Raw genomic sequence first — 17,369 nt, forward strand, 5'->3', positions numbered from 1 at the left:
CTGTACACTGTGTAGGTTGGTCCTAGGTCCTAGTCTTCTCTTCCATGAGCAGGGGTGACCCACTTATGTCTGAGAGTCATTTAATATCACTTTGATCTGTGTTTTTTGTGTTGTTTTAATAGACATGGAACAGCTAGGCTGTAACTGATAGACTGGTAAAGCTGAAAGATTGGTGATATTAAATAGATACCTGGAGTCTGGGTCTGTATATTGCTAAGGAAAACTCATCTGACCTGTAGTCTATAAATCAATTCAAATGTGTATATAAAAACATGCTTCCTGAATTTTTATTAATTATTAATCAACTATTTCCTATGCCATGATTTAGTATTCTGAAAGTGAGATTTTTAAAGGGTTTCTCCTTCCTTCCCTCTCTCTCTCTCTCTCTCTCTCTCTGTCTCTCTCTCTTTCTCTCTCCCTCCTGGAGATTTAACCCAGAGGTGCTTAACCACGGAGCTTACATCCCTAACTCCTAGCACTTTTGTTTTGAGAGAGAATCTCACTCAATTGCTGAGGCTGGACTTGAACTTGATCTTTGTGCCTCAGATTCTGAAGCCACTGGGATTGGAGGCATGCGCCAACATGCCCAGCTTCTTTTCTTTTCTTTCTTTTTTTTTTTTCATGGTACTAAGGATCAAGCTCAGGGCCTCATGCAGTCTAGGCAAGCATTCTGCCACTGAGCTATACCCCCACCCCTGAATGTCATATTTAATCCCAGAGTTTTGTTGCTTCCCCAAGGTGAAATTGAAAAGGAAATGATCTTTGCAGACCATGAGTAAGGCAACTGTTGAGATGGTAGTTTATCAAGTCATGCTAAAGTGTCAGTCGACATGAATTAAGACAGATTGGATGAGGTTATTATACCGTGGGGATTCCCTAAGACAAAGCTACTTGAATAGGATAGTACAGGGAAGTACTAACAGCTCAGCTATCCTTTTATTTTCCTCACAAGTAATCTATTTGAAAAGATGTTTATTCAATGAAGGAAGGAAAGGAGGAGGAGGAGGAGGGAGGGAGGGAAGAATAATAATGCTTAGAAAAAAGCAACTAAAGGTTGTTTCAATTATGCTTCTGAAGTGCTAGCTGGCATGTTTCATAAAGATGAGAGGCTACTTAAATCTGTTAAGGGAAAAAACATAAATCTCTCTCTGCTCTTGAAGAGTGGAGAAATGACAAAAGTGAATCTGTTTTTGCAGCAAAAAGCAGAAAGCCTTGTACAGAAGTAACCCAAGAATTAAAGAGCCTTGCATGTCAGAGCTATCTAAATGTTCGGTGAATTGAAAAGAAAAAGAACATTCATGGTGATTATTATTTCCTCCCCAAATACCTTATATAAAAAGAAGTGGCCTCCAAGTTGTGGAATGTAAATCTTTTATTAAAACAGTTGTCTTTCCACAGTAGTAAAGCTTTGGCACATACAGTATAAAAAATAATCACCAACCATAATTATACCAAATTTCTCTTATCAACCGCATACCAAGTGTCTTCAATACAATTTTTTTCTGTATAAAAATACTGAGAAAAATTGATAAATAACAGGTAAGAGAAAGACACTTCTAAGCAACTGTTAGAATCATTTGGAAGAAGTGAGTACTGTGGATATTTTAAATATCACAGTAGCAAGGACACGCCATTCCTATAGTATTGTGGGCCAGACAATTAAATGAAAGCAGAAGTGTTTGGGCAACTTTCCTATTTAAAATTTTGGTAACATTATTCAATACATCACGCAAACCAAATCAGACCGAGAATCATTTCATTTAAAATACTGAGCAGTATTGACGATTCTGAAGCAGAACAGGCAACATACTGCCCTCATTTATGAGAAAAGTCTCAAAACACTTCCAAGGGTGATGCTTGGAGAAGCTGTGAGTTGAGCTGAAGCTGGAGTCTCCAGAGCAAAAGGCTAAGAAAGAAACAAACATTCAAAGATGGGATCTGCTAACATCACTCGACTTCGGGTAGACCATGGCAGACATAGATGCTTGTTCCGTTGGGTTGCAAATATTACTCTCTGGAATCTTCTTTGTCAGCCTGCACATCTAAAGGCATGAAGCACTCGATTGGGCAATCAACATTCTGTTAATGGAAGAAGAAGAGAATCAGTAGCAAATACTCTAAAGTATATGGGGGTGTGGGTGGGAAGGGGAGACTTGTGACAACTGTTCATGGAAAGGAAACTTTCTAGTTTGAAGAGCCCAGCCATCTACTGAGCAATGAGAGATGTTCAAAAATTCAATGATGCTTTAGGATACAGTATTCCACACAAGTCACTTAAGAGATCTTTAAAAACAAACAAACAAACAACAACAACAACAACAAATATTTGGTTCATTCAGAAGAAAGGAATCTACAGAAAGAGATTCCCTGTCACGCACCCAGTTACATTTAGGGAGAGTCTACAGGGGCAAATGGACTTACAGTGTTTGTTCTCTGATGATATCTCGGTGTATACTGGTTGGGGGAGTGACCTGAGGAGGGGCCTTCAGGAACAGTTGAACCACCTGGTCTGTAACAGTTGTCACAGAGCCAGCCCTGGAGGAGAGAGATGAAACAAATGGAGCTTAGGACAGACAACCCAAAGACATCATAATTAGTGCTTGAGTTAAGAATTTCAGCTCTTGTGCATTGGTCAAATAAAAACAGTTAATCACTAAAGAAGCACCGATGAGAATCTCATGCATTTGCAACTCTTAGAGTACATTTTGGTTTATCACCAAAGCTCACACTAGTCTCTGCATACACTGTCTTTCTCCTGGAATTTCCTCTCTTCTCTTCCTATCTAAATCCCACTCAGTCTGCTAAGTCTGATTGCAGTCCCAACATCCTCAGCAATTTTTTTTTTTTAATACTAGATGATGGAAGAGATTGTTTCAAAGAATCCTAGAGCTTTTAAAAGAGACTTGAGACCACATGGACACATACCTTCATTATACAGCAAAGGAAATAGAGATCCAGAGGAGAGGAGTGGCTTGCTGGGAGGGAGAGGGAAGTCACACAATGGGCCATGGTTTGGAGCTGCCACCATGGATTGGGCTGACTCTAGCCAAGGTCTTTCCAGCATCCTATGGCTACTCCCTTCCTAAACCACCCTGGCCAGTAACATGGAAGTCTTGCCTCTGGCCGGCAACGGAGTGGAGCATAGGAATAGACCACGCTACACCAGTAAAGCTCTCTCAGATTTTTGCCTGAAGTGTGAGGAAATGAGAGTTCTCTTTCTCTGTTCCTAAATTGGGAGACGATAAAATTGAAGCTAGTCATGGATGTCACCAAAAGCAGGGAATCTACTAGAAAAGAAAATGTAGCCCAAGAGCAACAGACTCCAGATGCCATGGTGGGAGCTGCCCCTCAAGCTGGTAGATACAGAACTTTTCAGTTATGGGAGATATTTTTGCCCACTTAACTTGAACAGGACTTTCCTCTTGCAACCCAAAGAACACTAATATATTCTTTCTTATTTTTTTCATATATTTTATACATTCTTTCATATCTTTTATATATTCTAGACATTTTCCATTTTGTAGCCTACTTCCCATAACACCTAACATAACACAGGTCAATGCCTACCTACAGAATCAGGAATGTTCCCACCCCTGTCATAAGTGGTTCATTGAGCACTTTGGAACAGAATAGGGGTCACAGAGGAAAGGTTTCACGTTCATTAAGTAACAAAGAGACTGAAGTGTGACCAATGTCTACTTTCCAATAAATTCTCCTTTACACATTTTTATACCAAGATGATCGAGTTCTATGATCAGTCTTTATGAGAGAAAGAGGGGAGGGTTTGAAAGAAAGAGACCAACTTCACACACTAGGGATGGAATCAGATCAGTTTCCTTGGGCTGTGTCCCTTGGTAAGGTGATGCAGACAGAACCCGGAAGAAGCCTCCCTGCTGCCAGATGAATCTCCCCAAAGTACATTTTCCTTCACACTCATTTTCTTCTTGTGCATCTGTAACTGGTTAATGCCAAATATATCATGCTGTGGACCTCGCCTGGGGTGGAAGCATGTTTCCTTCCCATGGATCAGAATTTGGACCGCTATTAGGAAAGGCATGTCTCCATTGAAAACGAAGGACTGTGACCTTCCATTACTTTCCAGTTACAAGAGTCATTTCCCTTTGAAATTTCACTTATTTGGGAAAGGCACAGCATTCTGTAGTTACAATGAAGGAGGGCATATATTAGAAATAGCTGAAGAGTACTGGCTTAAATAGTGGATTTTTTTGCCATCTAATTTCTGACAACAAGACACGTAGGCAAAGGTTTGGTTCATTGGAGCCCACCTGGGCCAGTTCATCCTATCCCTGGGGTTGTGCGTACTGACTTTCTGCTCCCTCAACCAAATCTCAGCCATCCCAAGTCCAGCCAGTTTATGCTTCCCTTTTCCATAAACCCTTTCTTGCTGACTCCAGTCTAGCCAGAACTGTATTTGTCAGACTCAACTCAAAAACCGTCCTTAATTAGCTTGATTTTAAATACATACTAATTTAATTTCTGACTATATCATTAAGTAAGAGCCATGACCACTTCTCATTTCCTGTTTGTCCCATTTACTTAGCACATTAGTACAGCTAGTATAAGGATATATTTTTGGACTGAGAGAGGGCACAAAGTGGAATTTTCTTAGACCCAAAGTATTATTTGAAATATTTCACAACAAGGCCACAGGGAAATTGTCCATCAGCATAGAGCTGGCTCCCCAGTGCCAGGCATGGGGAGGGGCTGTCTGCCATCCTCAGGGAGGATGCTCCAGAGTCTTATCAACTCTTCATAAGAGGCACGGAGGCCGCTTGTACACAGCATGTAAATATAAGAGCCTCCTCTGTGTCATATCTAAATTGCAGGGAACCTGGCACATCCCATCTTACCTGCTGGCCTCCAAAGCATGTGCAGGAACAAATGGCACCTAAAAATTCCTTCTGCCACCGTTCTCCCACCTGGTAAACCTTCCCATCATCGTAGCATGTTGTCCCATCTACATGCAGGCACAAATCAGAAGCACATGTAAGACCAAGAACAGCAAGGCAGACTCGGCTTGATACAAGGGTGGGGTCTATTTTATCCTAAATTTGTATCATCAAAGTCCAAATTACACAAATTTATATGAATCACCATAAGAGAGGTACTACTCCTCAGATCTTAAGGCAGCATTTCCACAAACTAGATCTAATAGGTTCAATGGAAATCATATTTTAAAAGTTGAATTGACAGACCAATAGAGACTTCTTCCACCATTTTCACGGCAGATAATGATCAAAATACTCAGAAAAGTGCTAAAGTGGCCTGGAATAACATTCCATCATGACTCCTTTTTGAGGCTCGACTCCACTTTTCCAAATCAAAAGATGAACAAAGCCTCTGTTCAAACCTCAAGGGGACCTAAAGTCTCCTGTCCATCCTGTGAATGGGAGTTACAGCCCATAATGGAAGTGGGTGTGCCAACAGAGCTCTGGAAACCATTCTCAACGACGTACCAGGATCGCACTTGAACTCTCCTTTCCCGTTGCCCAGGCACGTGCAGCTCAGCATCTCGCCGGTGTCTGCCCTACGAGTCCACTTCTCCCCAATCTTGTAGTTCACACCATTGTCGTAGCACCATTCTGTGCGGGTGGGAAAATCATAGGCAGAGTTATTAGTGTTCTGACTCTCAAGAGAAAAGCACACCTGGATATAGGGTTTTAAAATCCACACATCTGGAAAGAATGACAAGTTAAAGGTCACAATCCCTACTGTGAACTGATTCTTCAGTTGGACTTAAAAATATAGTTTCTACTATTTATTATTTTCTAGGCCATTTTAAGGCACTCCGCAGTAATCATGTCATAGCACTTGGTCAGTGATTTCCATTTGAATTTTCGTTAAGGTTTCAAATTGTGGCGAATGAAAGCAGGATCAGAGTAGTCTTTTAGGAATATATATATACATATATATATATATGTATATATATATATATTTAAAAAATCAGTTTTGGATTTGCAGAGACCTTAGATACAAAGAAGTGTGATGAAACAGATCAGCATTTTCTTTCTGCCATGACCTCTTGCATGTAAGTTAAAAGAAAGAATAAACATAGATGACAAAACAATGATAAACCCTGGCTATCATCCCTACAAATAGAGACCTGGTGCTGAAGAGGATCCACAAGTCCTATCCCTTTACCGTATGTAAAAGATGACTTTTAGTCTCTGAGATTTATACTAAATAGAACACACTTAGGAAGTGTACATCAGAATGCATTTTTTCTTCTAATTTATAAAATCAACAATTCACAGGATGGACTGGAATTTTCTTCCTCAAATTGGAAGAAAAGGCATTAAACAACTATGACATTCAAGCAAAGAATATGTAAGTTGATCTAACTCTCATAAACAACCTTAGAGTTCTGCTCCCACAATTGCACCTAATACACAGAAAAAAAATAGGCAGACTTTTAAAAAGTAGTTCATTTTCAGAAGTTAAAAACCAACCACCTCATTGCTGCCAAATGTTAGCACACGCAACTCTACTGCAGTGCACGCCCATACTTCTGCTCAGCCTCCCAATTTTATATACCATTTTCAGGTGGCCAAGCTCAGAAGTCTACACTGTAAAAATCAGTTGGCTTTTGAATTTCAATCTGGATTAAGCCATTTCATGTATACAAGTCAACTAAAACACTTTTAAGAAATCTTTAAAACTCTGTTCTGTTTTACTTCCATGAATATGATTTCTGTAAAAGTCGATAAAAGGCTTGTTTATATGGTATAATGGTTAACACCTGTAAAAATGAACCAATGGTCAATAATGATTATATTTCCTAAAATCAAAGGATAAGTGAAAGGTTATAAATTCTAATACTAACTCTCAAAGCACAATAGATAAATCCTAGGATCACTGTAATTTGAAATATTAAAATCTCTATAATTTGAAAATCAAATATTTTTTGGTGAAGTGGCTTTTAAATTATGGACAAGTAGAATATCTGTACATTTTCCTTTACATTACTAGCAATATTCAAACTATGTGGCTGGTGTGTGTGTGTGTGTGTGTGTGTGTGTGCACATATTCAATGTGTGTATTTGTGATGTGTGTGTATAATGTGAAAGTGTGTGTGTAGTACATGTGTATGTTTGATCTGTGCTAAATGAGAATGAGTTATGAATCATCACCTTGAACCACATTCAACACTAAAGATTAAAAGAGAATTGAGGTTTCTCTGACTGGTACTCTCAATGAGAACTGACTCTACTGAGTTTGACTTAACAGAAAATTTCAAAAGCATCACCAACAACTTGCTTTAATCAGTAACTGTATTACCATGTGAGTTGAAATGAAGCGATATTCAACAAGTAAAATTTCCCATCATTTTTCAATGATGCAAAATGTTACTTTGAGTCCAACAGTTTTCTCAAATGTTTGGAAGAGCTTGTGTCTACCAAACATGACTCCTTGGTACGTTAATGCGAATGTATGGAACTGGAGGAGATGGAGGAAGAGTGGATGGTCAGAGCAAGCTACTCACTAGATGAATCACATCTGAAATGCCCACTGCCAAAGCCCAAGCACTGGCACGTGAGTTTAAAACCAGTTTCAGATATTCGCTCCCATTCGTCTCCAATGTCATAATGGGAAGCCGAGTAGGGGTCAAAGCAGGTGTCATCAATAGGTTGGTTGGGGCCTATGAGCAAAAGGAAGAAAAAGCAAAAGAGACATATTATTGGTGGTTTGGAAGAAGAAGAAGAAACCAGAACATTATATACAATGACTTAATCTAACAGAAAAATTCCGGTAGCTCTAAAATTCCATCTGCTCCATGGATGCATCAGCCAGTCTCATAAGTGATGTAATGGTTTAGCCAATGGACACCTGCCACCGGCATCTGAAAAGGAGCCCATCTTTCACTTTTTTCTTCAATTGTAAAAATGATCATTTCTGGTAAATCTACTTTATAGAACATGGAATGGACCTTGAGGCAATTTAAGCTAGGTAAGAATTAGGGTAGCAATGCCTCTCCATCAGGACTTGAGTGACCTTGAGCTAATTATTTAGCATCTCTCTCACGAGGCCAAGAAGCCAACGCATTGTCCCTTTGCCAACCTGTAGAAAGTGCTCACTAAACTAAGAAATATTATTAGAGGCTACCTTCTGCTTATAATGCAAAGGTCTTAGCATTTTTATATACTGTTATAATGCAGTCTTCACTTTTATTATTGCATCTTTTTTGCATAATAGTTTGGAAATCCTAGATTTTGCAAAATAGTTATTAAGATAGTAAAACTGATTTTATTAATTAAAAACCAACTGTTTCAAATAGGAGAAATCAAATGGGAAGTACATGAGTTAGGAATAAGCAACAGTCTCATCATGTGACCTAAGATCTTGTCTCTTTATGTTTTAGAAAAATATGTTTTAAAATAATTTGTGTAAGCCAGGCATGCTGGGTACACACCTGGAATCCCAGCGACTCAGGAGGCTGAGGTAGAAGGATAGAAAGTTTATGGCCAGCCTCAGAAAAATAGCAAGGCCCTCTCTTAAAATAAAAAATAAAAAGGGCTGGGTATGTGGCTCAGTGGTTGAATGCCCCTGAGTTCAGTCCCTGATACCAATAGATAGATAGATAGATAGATAGATAGATAGATAGATAGATAGATAGATAGATAAACAATCTGCAAATAAAGCATGCCTCAAGTTATTCTCTGAAAACTGAATATGATAACATACTGTGACTTTAAATCTCACTGTGTGTGTGTATATTTTTTTAACAGTGTAAAATTAAATCCAGTAGATATTGGAAGGGCCTAATATTTTAAAAGGCATCACTCTGGAAGGAAATATATTTTAGAGAGCTAAAAAGTCTGAAATGTCTCAAAGTCAAGAGACCCTGGCTATCATGAAGAACACTACTACTAGGAATAAGAAGTAGGAAAGAAAAACAGAAAGAACTTAAGACTGTTAAATGGGGTTTCACTATTCCAAAAATATTCAGGAGTTAAAATTCTACCGTAACTAATGTTATGGAGATGGAATCTTTTAAAGAAAAAAAAAAGATATGAAAAAGCACAAAAACCTTTATGCTCTCAAAAATTCCTTTCACACAACAATTTTGCCATTAAAACCACAAAATGCAATACCTAACAACAAACACAAAAGAACCTCCCCACAGCCTGCCAGCAGTTAGCTGCTATAATTCTCCAAAGTTTACACATGTAAAATAGTAGTCTTTTGTCAGATGAAGAAGGCGGCTGAAATTACATAACTGGACCCTAGGATGAAATTCTGTCACATGGCATAGACAGGAGTTACCACTCCTTGTTGAAGTGGAGAGGAGACCCTTCCAGTGGGAAGATTCAGGATTCATGATTTTGATGATTTCCTATCTCATGTTTCTGGGTGAATATCATCAGCTGCTGCAAAATAAAAGCCAGGTGGCATGCTATTGGCTTGAAAGGACTTGCAAGGTGCTACAAAGAAGAGTCAGTGGTTGCTGGGCACAGTGGCACATGCCTGAAAACTCAAGCTACTTGGGAGGCTAAGGTAGGCCAGCTTCAGCAATTTAGCAAGGCCCTAAGCAACTTTGCAAGCTCCTATCTCAAAATAAAAAAAATAAAAAGGGCTGGGGAATGTAACTCAGTAGTTAAGCACCCCTGGGTTCAATCCCCAATACCCGTCCCCACCCCACAATAAAGTCTATGGTCATTTAACCCTTATGAAGGTTTTACACCTATATCACCAGGAGAAAAAAAGTGAAATAACTTTAGAATAAGGAAGCTCTTTGGATAAAGATGGGTTGCAAAGGAGAACTTCCCATTAGTTTTGGTACTAAGAATCACTCTAGGGGACCACAGCATGGTGAGAAGGAAGGGATATGGGAGAGTATACCAGGAAACCAGAGCCTCAGATCAACTCAAGACACTGGGAAGTTTCAACACTTTTGGGCTAAATAACTGAAGCCCTTCCCAGGCCTGTCATCCCAACACTGCATGTGTGTTGGTGAGCACACTTAAAGTTAAATGAACTTCAGGTTGCTCATTTACTTCATATTGATGGTAGGCATACTTCCCACAGTGCAAAGGCAACAAGCAAAAAAGGAACAGTCACTAGGAAAAGCCTTCTCTGGTGCAGTCCAACAAGGAGCAGGTGCCTAAACCACACGTGAATTTACATACCAGGGTTGCCCACAGTCACAACCTCCTCCAGAACCTTGTGCCTCTTCAGGTTTTTCATTGCCTCCACTAGGATGTTGTAGGTGGCCCCTCGGGTAAGGCCTGTCAGAGTGGCACTGGTGGAAGTTCCAGGAACTCGGAACTGCAATTATTGGTACAGCCAAAATGGGGAGAGAGCATTATAGTAAAGAACAGATGCGGGCTCCCCTGGTCCCTTATCATTAACCCTCACTGTTTAAACAAATCAAAGGGAAACTAATAAAGACCAGGGGTATATAGGAGTCCCAACTGGCCCGGGAGAGAAATGGAATGAGCAAGGGAACAGTCACTTCTCTCAGATTTTCCTACCCAAAGTCTGCCTATGTGCTCCATAGTTAGCAGGAGCCGTCGACGACACTAGCCGCCTCTTAATCCTACTAGATGTGGCTCTGTAGAAGCCCAAGGAAGCCCTGCATGATCCTTTCACATCAGGCACAGACACTGCTCTCTGTGGAGACAGGCAGGCCATGCACAGTGGGCAGTAGACCACAACGCAATACAGAGTCCTTCGAACAATGGCACATCCTCAAACTCAGGTTTCTAAGCTCAGGAATCTCCCACCACATAGTCATTTTTAAAAACTGTGCCAGTGTGACAAATTAAAGGATGGGGTTTTAGTAAGAGAATCGGTGACTTCTAACAGCTGACGTGCACAGCTCCTCCTACATTCTTTTTCCTTGTACGTACTACAGATAATGGGATTCTTCAAGGACAAACTAAGAATGGTGCACAAATGTAAATTCAGTGGAATATCTTTCTTCTTTTCTAAGATCATCTCTTTTGTTCATCTTACTATGGAGCCTCCAATGTGTGAGGATAATACAAATGATTTCATTCTCTACTGAATAAAAGCTAATGACGCTCTCTGGTACATCCTCCCAAGTAGAGCCATCTGGACTTTTAATAAATGATCAGTGCTTAAATGTGCCATCTCTCTAAAAGTCCTAGAAGTAGCCATTTTACATCAGAGCCTCTTAATCCTACTAGTAAGATGGGAATTGATAACCATTACCAATTAATAACCATTATCAATTCAGGCAATGAAGACTGTTTATCAACCTGATCAAAGCCTCTGGGGAAATCAGCAATTTTCAGATCACAAAACACTTTCCCAGAAGGAAAACTTTGTCACTTCTTTCCTCTAATTGATTCCTTTCTGAGCTTCCCATCCACAGGCAGGGCGGGAGCTGATTACCTGTAAGGGTTCTTCTGTCGTGCCAATGGGCTGACATGAAATGATATACTCAGAACTGTCCTGGAACGGGGTCCAAGAGATGGTTGTCTGAGAGAGAACTTCTTGTCCTGTAGAGGCATTTGGATTGAGCTCCGTAATGTGAGGGTAGAGGTGGTAGTCTACTTCTCCCCTGGGGACATGAATCTCATCTATAGTCGGCGAGTATGGTCTTGGCCTATGCCTTACGGGGGTGACCGCTGTGGGTGGTGTGGTCCTCCTAAAACCATGTTCCTCAATGACCATTTGTTGCCCAAAACTGGGCTGCCGATGGCTTGTGCCAGGAAGATGAATACCGTTTCCATTGTCAGCCCCAGGGCTGGTGATGAATGGGGTCTTTGGAACTGTGGAGGGGACATCCAAGATCTCTGGTCCTTGAAGATTGGGGTGAGGAAGGGTTACCAGTTGGGGAAGCTCATCTAGCCAAGAGAGGTTAGAGCAAAAAAAGCAAAGCGCGTTAAGTTTCAGTAAGTAGCAACCATTATCAATTGAGGCAATGAAGATTGTTTATCAACCTGATCAAAGCCCCTGGAAAACCAGCAGTTCTCAGATTACAAAAAAAAACATTTTCTCCCAGACAGAAAACTTTATGATTTTTCTCAAAGGTTTCTTTATAGTTTAGAAAGAAAAAAAGTGTTAGCATGAATTTATTAGAGACACAAAGCTTTGAACCACTGAGCGCCATCGAAGCTGCCTCTGTTCAAATTAAGCCCAATGAAACTGCAATGGGTAGTGCCTCCCCACCCCATTCTCTTCTCTCTTTAAACCTGAGAAACAAATTATAGGAACTAGAATCCACAGCGATCATGTCAGTATCAGAAGTATGAGAATTACAGAGGTTTAAATCAGAAGCATGAGAATTACAGAGGTTTAAATCAATAGTTTTCATGGTTGGAAATGGTAAAAATAGGTAAGAACACATATTTGTTTTGAAAGCTTTCCTATTGCCATATGTATAGCACTTTCTCCAAATTCAACTAAAACCGAATGACAAAGTAAAACATTATTTAGTTCCAAGTTTCAGAAATCAAATAATAAGATAATGGGAGGGATTTCTATCCCTCCTTTTTTTTAAAAAAAAAAATAGTTAACACAAAGTATAGAAGAATAGCAATTACAACTTGGTTTTATATTTCATATAGGATTTGAATTTTTGAAAGGTAATAACAAGGTTTTATATTGACTGGCCTTTTAGTAAAGAAATAAATAAAATGGAACTCTACAGAGGATGTTCAGTTATTCCTCCTGTCAGAGAGTACAAAATATACTCTGGGCCATTAGAAAAGCATCCATGAGATACGCATCAAAACATGGAGACCCTTTTCACAATGCAAAATCCATCATTCATTAGTTTGGTCTTAACGTTCCTCTCATTACCCGGAAAGTGCTTTTTACCTGTCTTTTTCCTCCCAATCAGGGGCTCACTCTTCTGGTTGTTCTTCAGGGCAATGATGTAGATTGTGTACTCGGTTCCTGGTTCTAGGCCTGATGGGTAGAATAGAACGTCATGTCATATGGAGGGCTCAGCCACTCCAGCGGGAGTCAGTGCCAGCAGCTGAGGCTCCTGGGGAGCAAGCATCCCTTGCTAGTCAGCCCTTGACCTCTTAAATGGTAAAACTAGTACTTATGCCCCATTCCAGGCATTCTCTGCCTCCAGACCTACTCTGTGGTACACAGCAGTTAGACAAGTCCTGCAAGATTACCAGAGCTATAGGGAGCTGAATGTGATGGCAGGATCACACTTAGTTTACTTTGAAAAACATCATTTTCTAGCACTGAACTGACAGATAAGCTTACAGCAAAACAGAACACAAACAAACAAACAAAAAAATCCCAAAATCTAGTTATGCCACTAACAGTATTAAAACTTGCATTTTCATGAACTAGTGCCTTTTGAGATATATTGAGTTCTCCTGGTACTGTGTGGAGGATGCCTTTTGAAGTGCAGGGCTTCCCTTTCTCATGATATAGCATCAAAGACACAGATGGAGTTTCAAGACTTAGACTGTCGGAGGGAGTAAAGAGGAAAGGGAGGGAGCACAATACCAGTAATAGTGGCCTCAGTGACACCAGGTTGGGGCCGAGGGACCACTTCTCTGGGAGGGGACCCAGGCTTCTCATATTTGATGATATAGCCAGTGATCTTGGCACGGGGCGGCTGCCATGCTACCAGCAAGGAGTTGGGGGTGGTGGTCAGGAAGCGCAGGTTGGATGGTGCATCAATGGCTAAAAGAAAGCAAAACTAAGTCTCAGAAAATAAAAGCCAAGAAAATACTCCCATATTTCCCTGCTCCCCCCCCCAGACCTTTTAATCAGACTTAAGAGAGTGAAATTCTGTAAGCTCCTCCCATGGTTCACAGGGAGTCATATTACAAAGACCCTTCATTTGTTTCTTAAGTTCATGTGTCTGATTATACTACAAGCCAGTGGTGTCCCTCAGCACAAAGTAGTTACCAGTGGAGGCATCGATGACCACGGGGGAGCTGTGGGCATTGTCGTTCAGGGTATACAGGTAGATCTTGTAGTCTGTGCCGGGTTGCAAACCTGGGGTGTGAGAGGAGATGGTTTTTATGTGTTCTTCTTTACTAGGAAACTTTTCAAGCTTACACCTGCAATTTTCTTGGCTCGTCTACCCACCCATGTTTATGCAGACCACGGGAGTGGTCTACCTTTGAACAATAAAGCAGAACATGGTGTGGATATTAACTGTTATTATGGAGCATACTTAAAAGCAAATCACTAATGCAGAGAAGGACACGGACTAAAATAAAGTTTTAAATGCAAAAAACGCTATTTTAGAAGCAGTCCTCTTGGAGAATGAGGGGTGGCCCACTGAATGTACTTTCTCTACAGGGTAATTAGGTGGTCATTACTTGGTACCCGGAATCAGAATTGTACAGCACAAAAAGACCTAAATTGATCTATTTTATCAAATTCCCTCTGAACTTTGACCTTTATTAAGTAATGTTGTTTGTCTTTATTAATTATGTCTTTTTAAAATCTATATTAATGCTAAGAACTATACACCACCATTTCATTTTTTTCTTTTCTATTTTCATATTTTTGTGCTTCTGGGGATGGAAGCCAGAGCTTCACCAAGTGCTTTTACCATTGAACCGCATCCTCAGACCCTATTTCTTTTGGTTTTACATTATTTTACTTTTTTTAAAAAGAATAAAAAAAGGGCATAGGGATGAAAGAACAAATCTGATAAAAAGCCATTTCTCTGAGACCACACACTAGACCAAAATCAGAGATTCAAAGGACAAAACTATTTTTGATTATGGTATGAGAATAACTGTTTCAAGCTGTGTTATCATAAAATATTGGAAATAAATTGAATCATGTAAGTCACAGAATAACTAAGAAGCTGGTTTACATTGTGAATGTTGATTGATTGTCACTTGTGGTGACGGTGGTGGGTACCCTCACCTGTGATGGTATAGCTTCTGACATCTGGGCCGATGGTTCTCTGAACTGGGGTCTGGCCATTGGCTGGGATGGCATCAACTTGGAAACCAGTGATTGTCTCGGTCTTGGTTCGCCAGTTAATAGTGATGGTGGTCTCAGTAGCATCTGTCACCCGAGCCCTTCTGGGAGGGCTGACATCTGCATGGGATTATAGCTAGAGATTAGTGCCTGCCTGGCTCATATAGGTGAGATTTCAATCTTTTAAAACATTTCTTTATGTTTTAAAAATACATCCTCTTCAGAAAATACATTGATTAAATAATTTGTAGATTATCTCCCTTGGCATTCAAAGAACGTTCAACAGTAATTGGGAAATATGGAAATAGTTACATTGGGTGCCTTTTTCTTTGAAGAACTGAAAAGCTTTATAAATACTACCAGTGGTTCCTAGGTCTGACTTTATAGTACCTACAAATACTTCAGTAAGTATTAAAATGATTAATTTACTGTACTGTAAAAGTGTGTGGTAGGAATTATGATAGCATGGCCAGGTAGCAATTATATATATATAGAGCCAGTATTATTGCTAGTATTTCGTCGTTTTTATAGGGCTTCATATCTTTTCTCTCAACAGAAAAGATTCCTATTTTATCTCTATTTTATAGATGATGGAACTTTTGACACTTTATGTGACGGCTGAAAGAGCTCGCAGCAAGTTATTGATGGAGCAGAAACTAAAATCTGGGCCAAATTTGATCCCATACTTATGGTGCTGTTAAGATACAGCAGAAGTCAACATGTCCTCCCCAGACCTAACTCCAGGAAAACAAATTCTAACAAGTGGAGCATAAAGCAGCTGTTAGTCCTAATCTATAACACCAATGTTATACCATTATGAAAGGATTTCATTTTAGGTATTAGTGGAATACTTTCTGAAGGGGCAAAAAAGGTAACAGTCAAAAAGATAGGCAATCCCACCAATTTCCAGATTGGGACTCATTCCACTTTCAGCTTAGTGACCAGAGAGATCATTTATCATTCTTTGTTTATACAAAAAATTTTGAGACGAGAAAATTGGATTACTTACTCTCGAGAGTAGTGATGATCCCCTGAGCTGGTCTGCTGGTCAGCGTGTCCTTAAGAGCATAGACACTCACTTCATATTTGGTAGCCACCTAGAAATAAGGGTGTGGTGAGCCTTAGCAGTGTCATTGCAAGAAGCCCCCGGAGTTTCACCATGGCTTAGATAATTCAGTGGTTATTAGTAAAAAAGAAATAAACTAACAAATCCCACAACACTGTCAATTCTTAGATTAATTTCATCTCTATACTACAGATGACCAGCAAAAGACTGAAATTAAATGAATTTTAAAATGCTCTTATGAGCTTATGCCCAAGTAAGCTATAACTCACATTTTCATGTAAAACTGGTGATGAAAAAATAAGAAAAATGGGTAAGAGCCTGTTTTTTTTTCTTTTATGACAGGTGTAAATCATGAATTTTTATGGTCATAGACAAAGATAATTTTCTTTTCTGTCTCTGAAACCCCTTTCTGTAGTTTCCCTGTAACTGGTCTTAAGATATACATTAATTTTCTGGTATTCTAGCTAGTTTTCCATATACACGTCTAGAAGGATTTAAAAATTTTTAATGAGGGTATAGTCAAATTGATTGGTATAATCTGGAGAACATTTCTTGCCAAGATGACATTGCTCAAAAAATGTATAACTAAATGAATTTATGTACTTAGCCTATCGATATGCAAATTGCCCCCCACATATATAGAATACTTCCAAAAGAGCTGCACAAAATCCAAAGCTATTTATAAAATTCTGTTCCAATAGTCATCTGGAAAAGCTTAGGTCAACAAAAAGCAATTCTCTTGATACAAAAATCACAATGAAATTATTTGATAGGAGAGGAAAAGATCAGTTGGATCCAGCATGAGATTATGTTTCTACCACCTAATAAACTATGTAAGAGAGGCTCTACTTTATTCCAATGACAGAAGTCACTTCTTACCATGAGTCCTGATACAACCACAGAGGTGCTGTCAGGAGCGAGGTTGATTTCCTTCATTGGTCCGGTCTTCTTGTCTTTGGGGGTCACTCGTATCCGATATCCAGTGAGCTGGACATTGGGTGGTGTCCACTGGGCACTAAAGCTTGTTGGTGTAATCTGAGTGAACCTCAGGTTGGTTGGAGCAGGGATGGCTGTTGGGATGGTCATTGGTCAAAGGTTATCTTACAGGAAGTGGGGAGAAGGGAACATAGAGTGAATTCCAGGAGGTAGAAGGGATAGCTCTTGTGGGATTAGAGGATTCCCTGGTCCAGAAAAGATTCAGTAGGAGAGAGTAACAAGAAGGGATACAAAAGGAAGAAAGTTTGCTGAAATGTGTGTTCTCTATCTGCCAATTCTCAAATCCTGAAAACACTTTAAATACTTGAGCTCTAGGAAACTTTGGGTTTTCAAAGTTATTTGTTTTTCCTTAAAAAACAAAAGAGTCAAATTGGCTTATTGGTCATTACAATTGATTTTCCAT

The 17,369-nt window shown here is 39.7% G+C and overlaps 1 protein-coding gene across 11 annotated transcripts in view; it reads right to left on the reverse strand.

Moving 5' to 3' along the window:
* Positions 1-1,354: 1,354 nt before the first annotated feature.
* Positions 1,355-17,369, reverse strand: part of Fn1 (fibronectin 1) — a 64,625-nt gene continuing 48,610 nt past the window's right edge. For 5 of the 11 annotated variants that reach the window (XM_013361361.4, XM_005331841.4, XM_005331842.4 and 2 more), the window contains 13 exons: positions 16,850-17,040; positions 15,914-16,001; positions 14,848-15,024; positions 13,870-13,959; positions 13,462-13,641; positions 12,811-12,900; positions 11,380-11,834; positions 10,149-10,287; positions 7,505-7,660; positions 5,478-5,603; positions 4,872-4,978; positions 2,422-2,535; positions 1,355-2,079 (listed from right to left, as the gene is read on the reverse strand). In XM_013361361.4, coding sequence (XP_013216815.2) covers positions 2,008-2,079; positions 2,422-2,535; positions 4,872-4,978; positions 5,478-5,603; positions 7,505-7,660; positions 10,149-10,287; positions 11,380-11,834; positions 12,811-12,900; positions 13,462-13,641; positions 13,870-13,959; positions 14,848-15,024; positions 15,914-16,001; positions 16,850-17,040 — 1,985 coding nt within the window. In that variant the 3' untranslated portion in view covers positions 1,355-2,007. The remainder of the gene's footprint in view (positions 2,080-2,421; positions 2,536-4,871; positions 4,979-5,477; positions 5,604-7,504; positions 7,661-10,148; positions 10,288-11,379; positions 11,835-12,810; positions 12,901-13,461; positions 13,642-13,869; positions 13,960-14,847; positions 15,025-15,913; positions 16,002-16,849; positions 17,041-17,369) is intronic. The other 6 variants (XM_013361363.3, XM_005331847.4, XM_013361364.3 and 3 more) reach the window with 3 other exon arrangements.

This window comes from Ictidomys tridecemlineatus, chromosome 7 (genome assembly GCF_052094955.1).
Source record: "Ictidomys tridecemlineatus isolate mIctTri1 chromosome 7, mIctTri1.hap1, whole genome shotgun sequence".
NCBI classification, from domain to species: Eukaryota; Metazoa; Chordata; class Mammalia; order Rodentia; family Sciuridae; genus Ictidomys; species Ictidomys tridecemlineatus.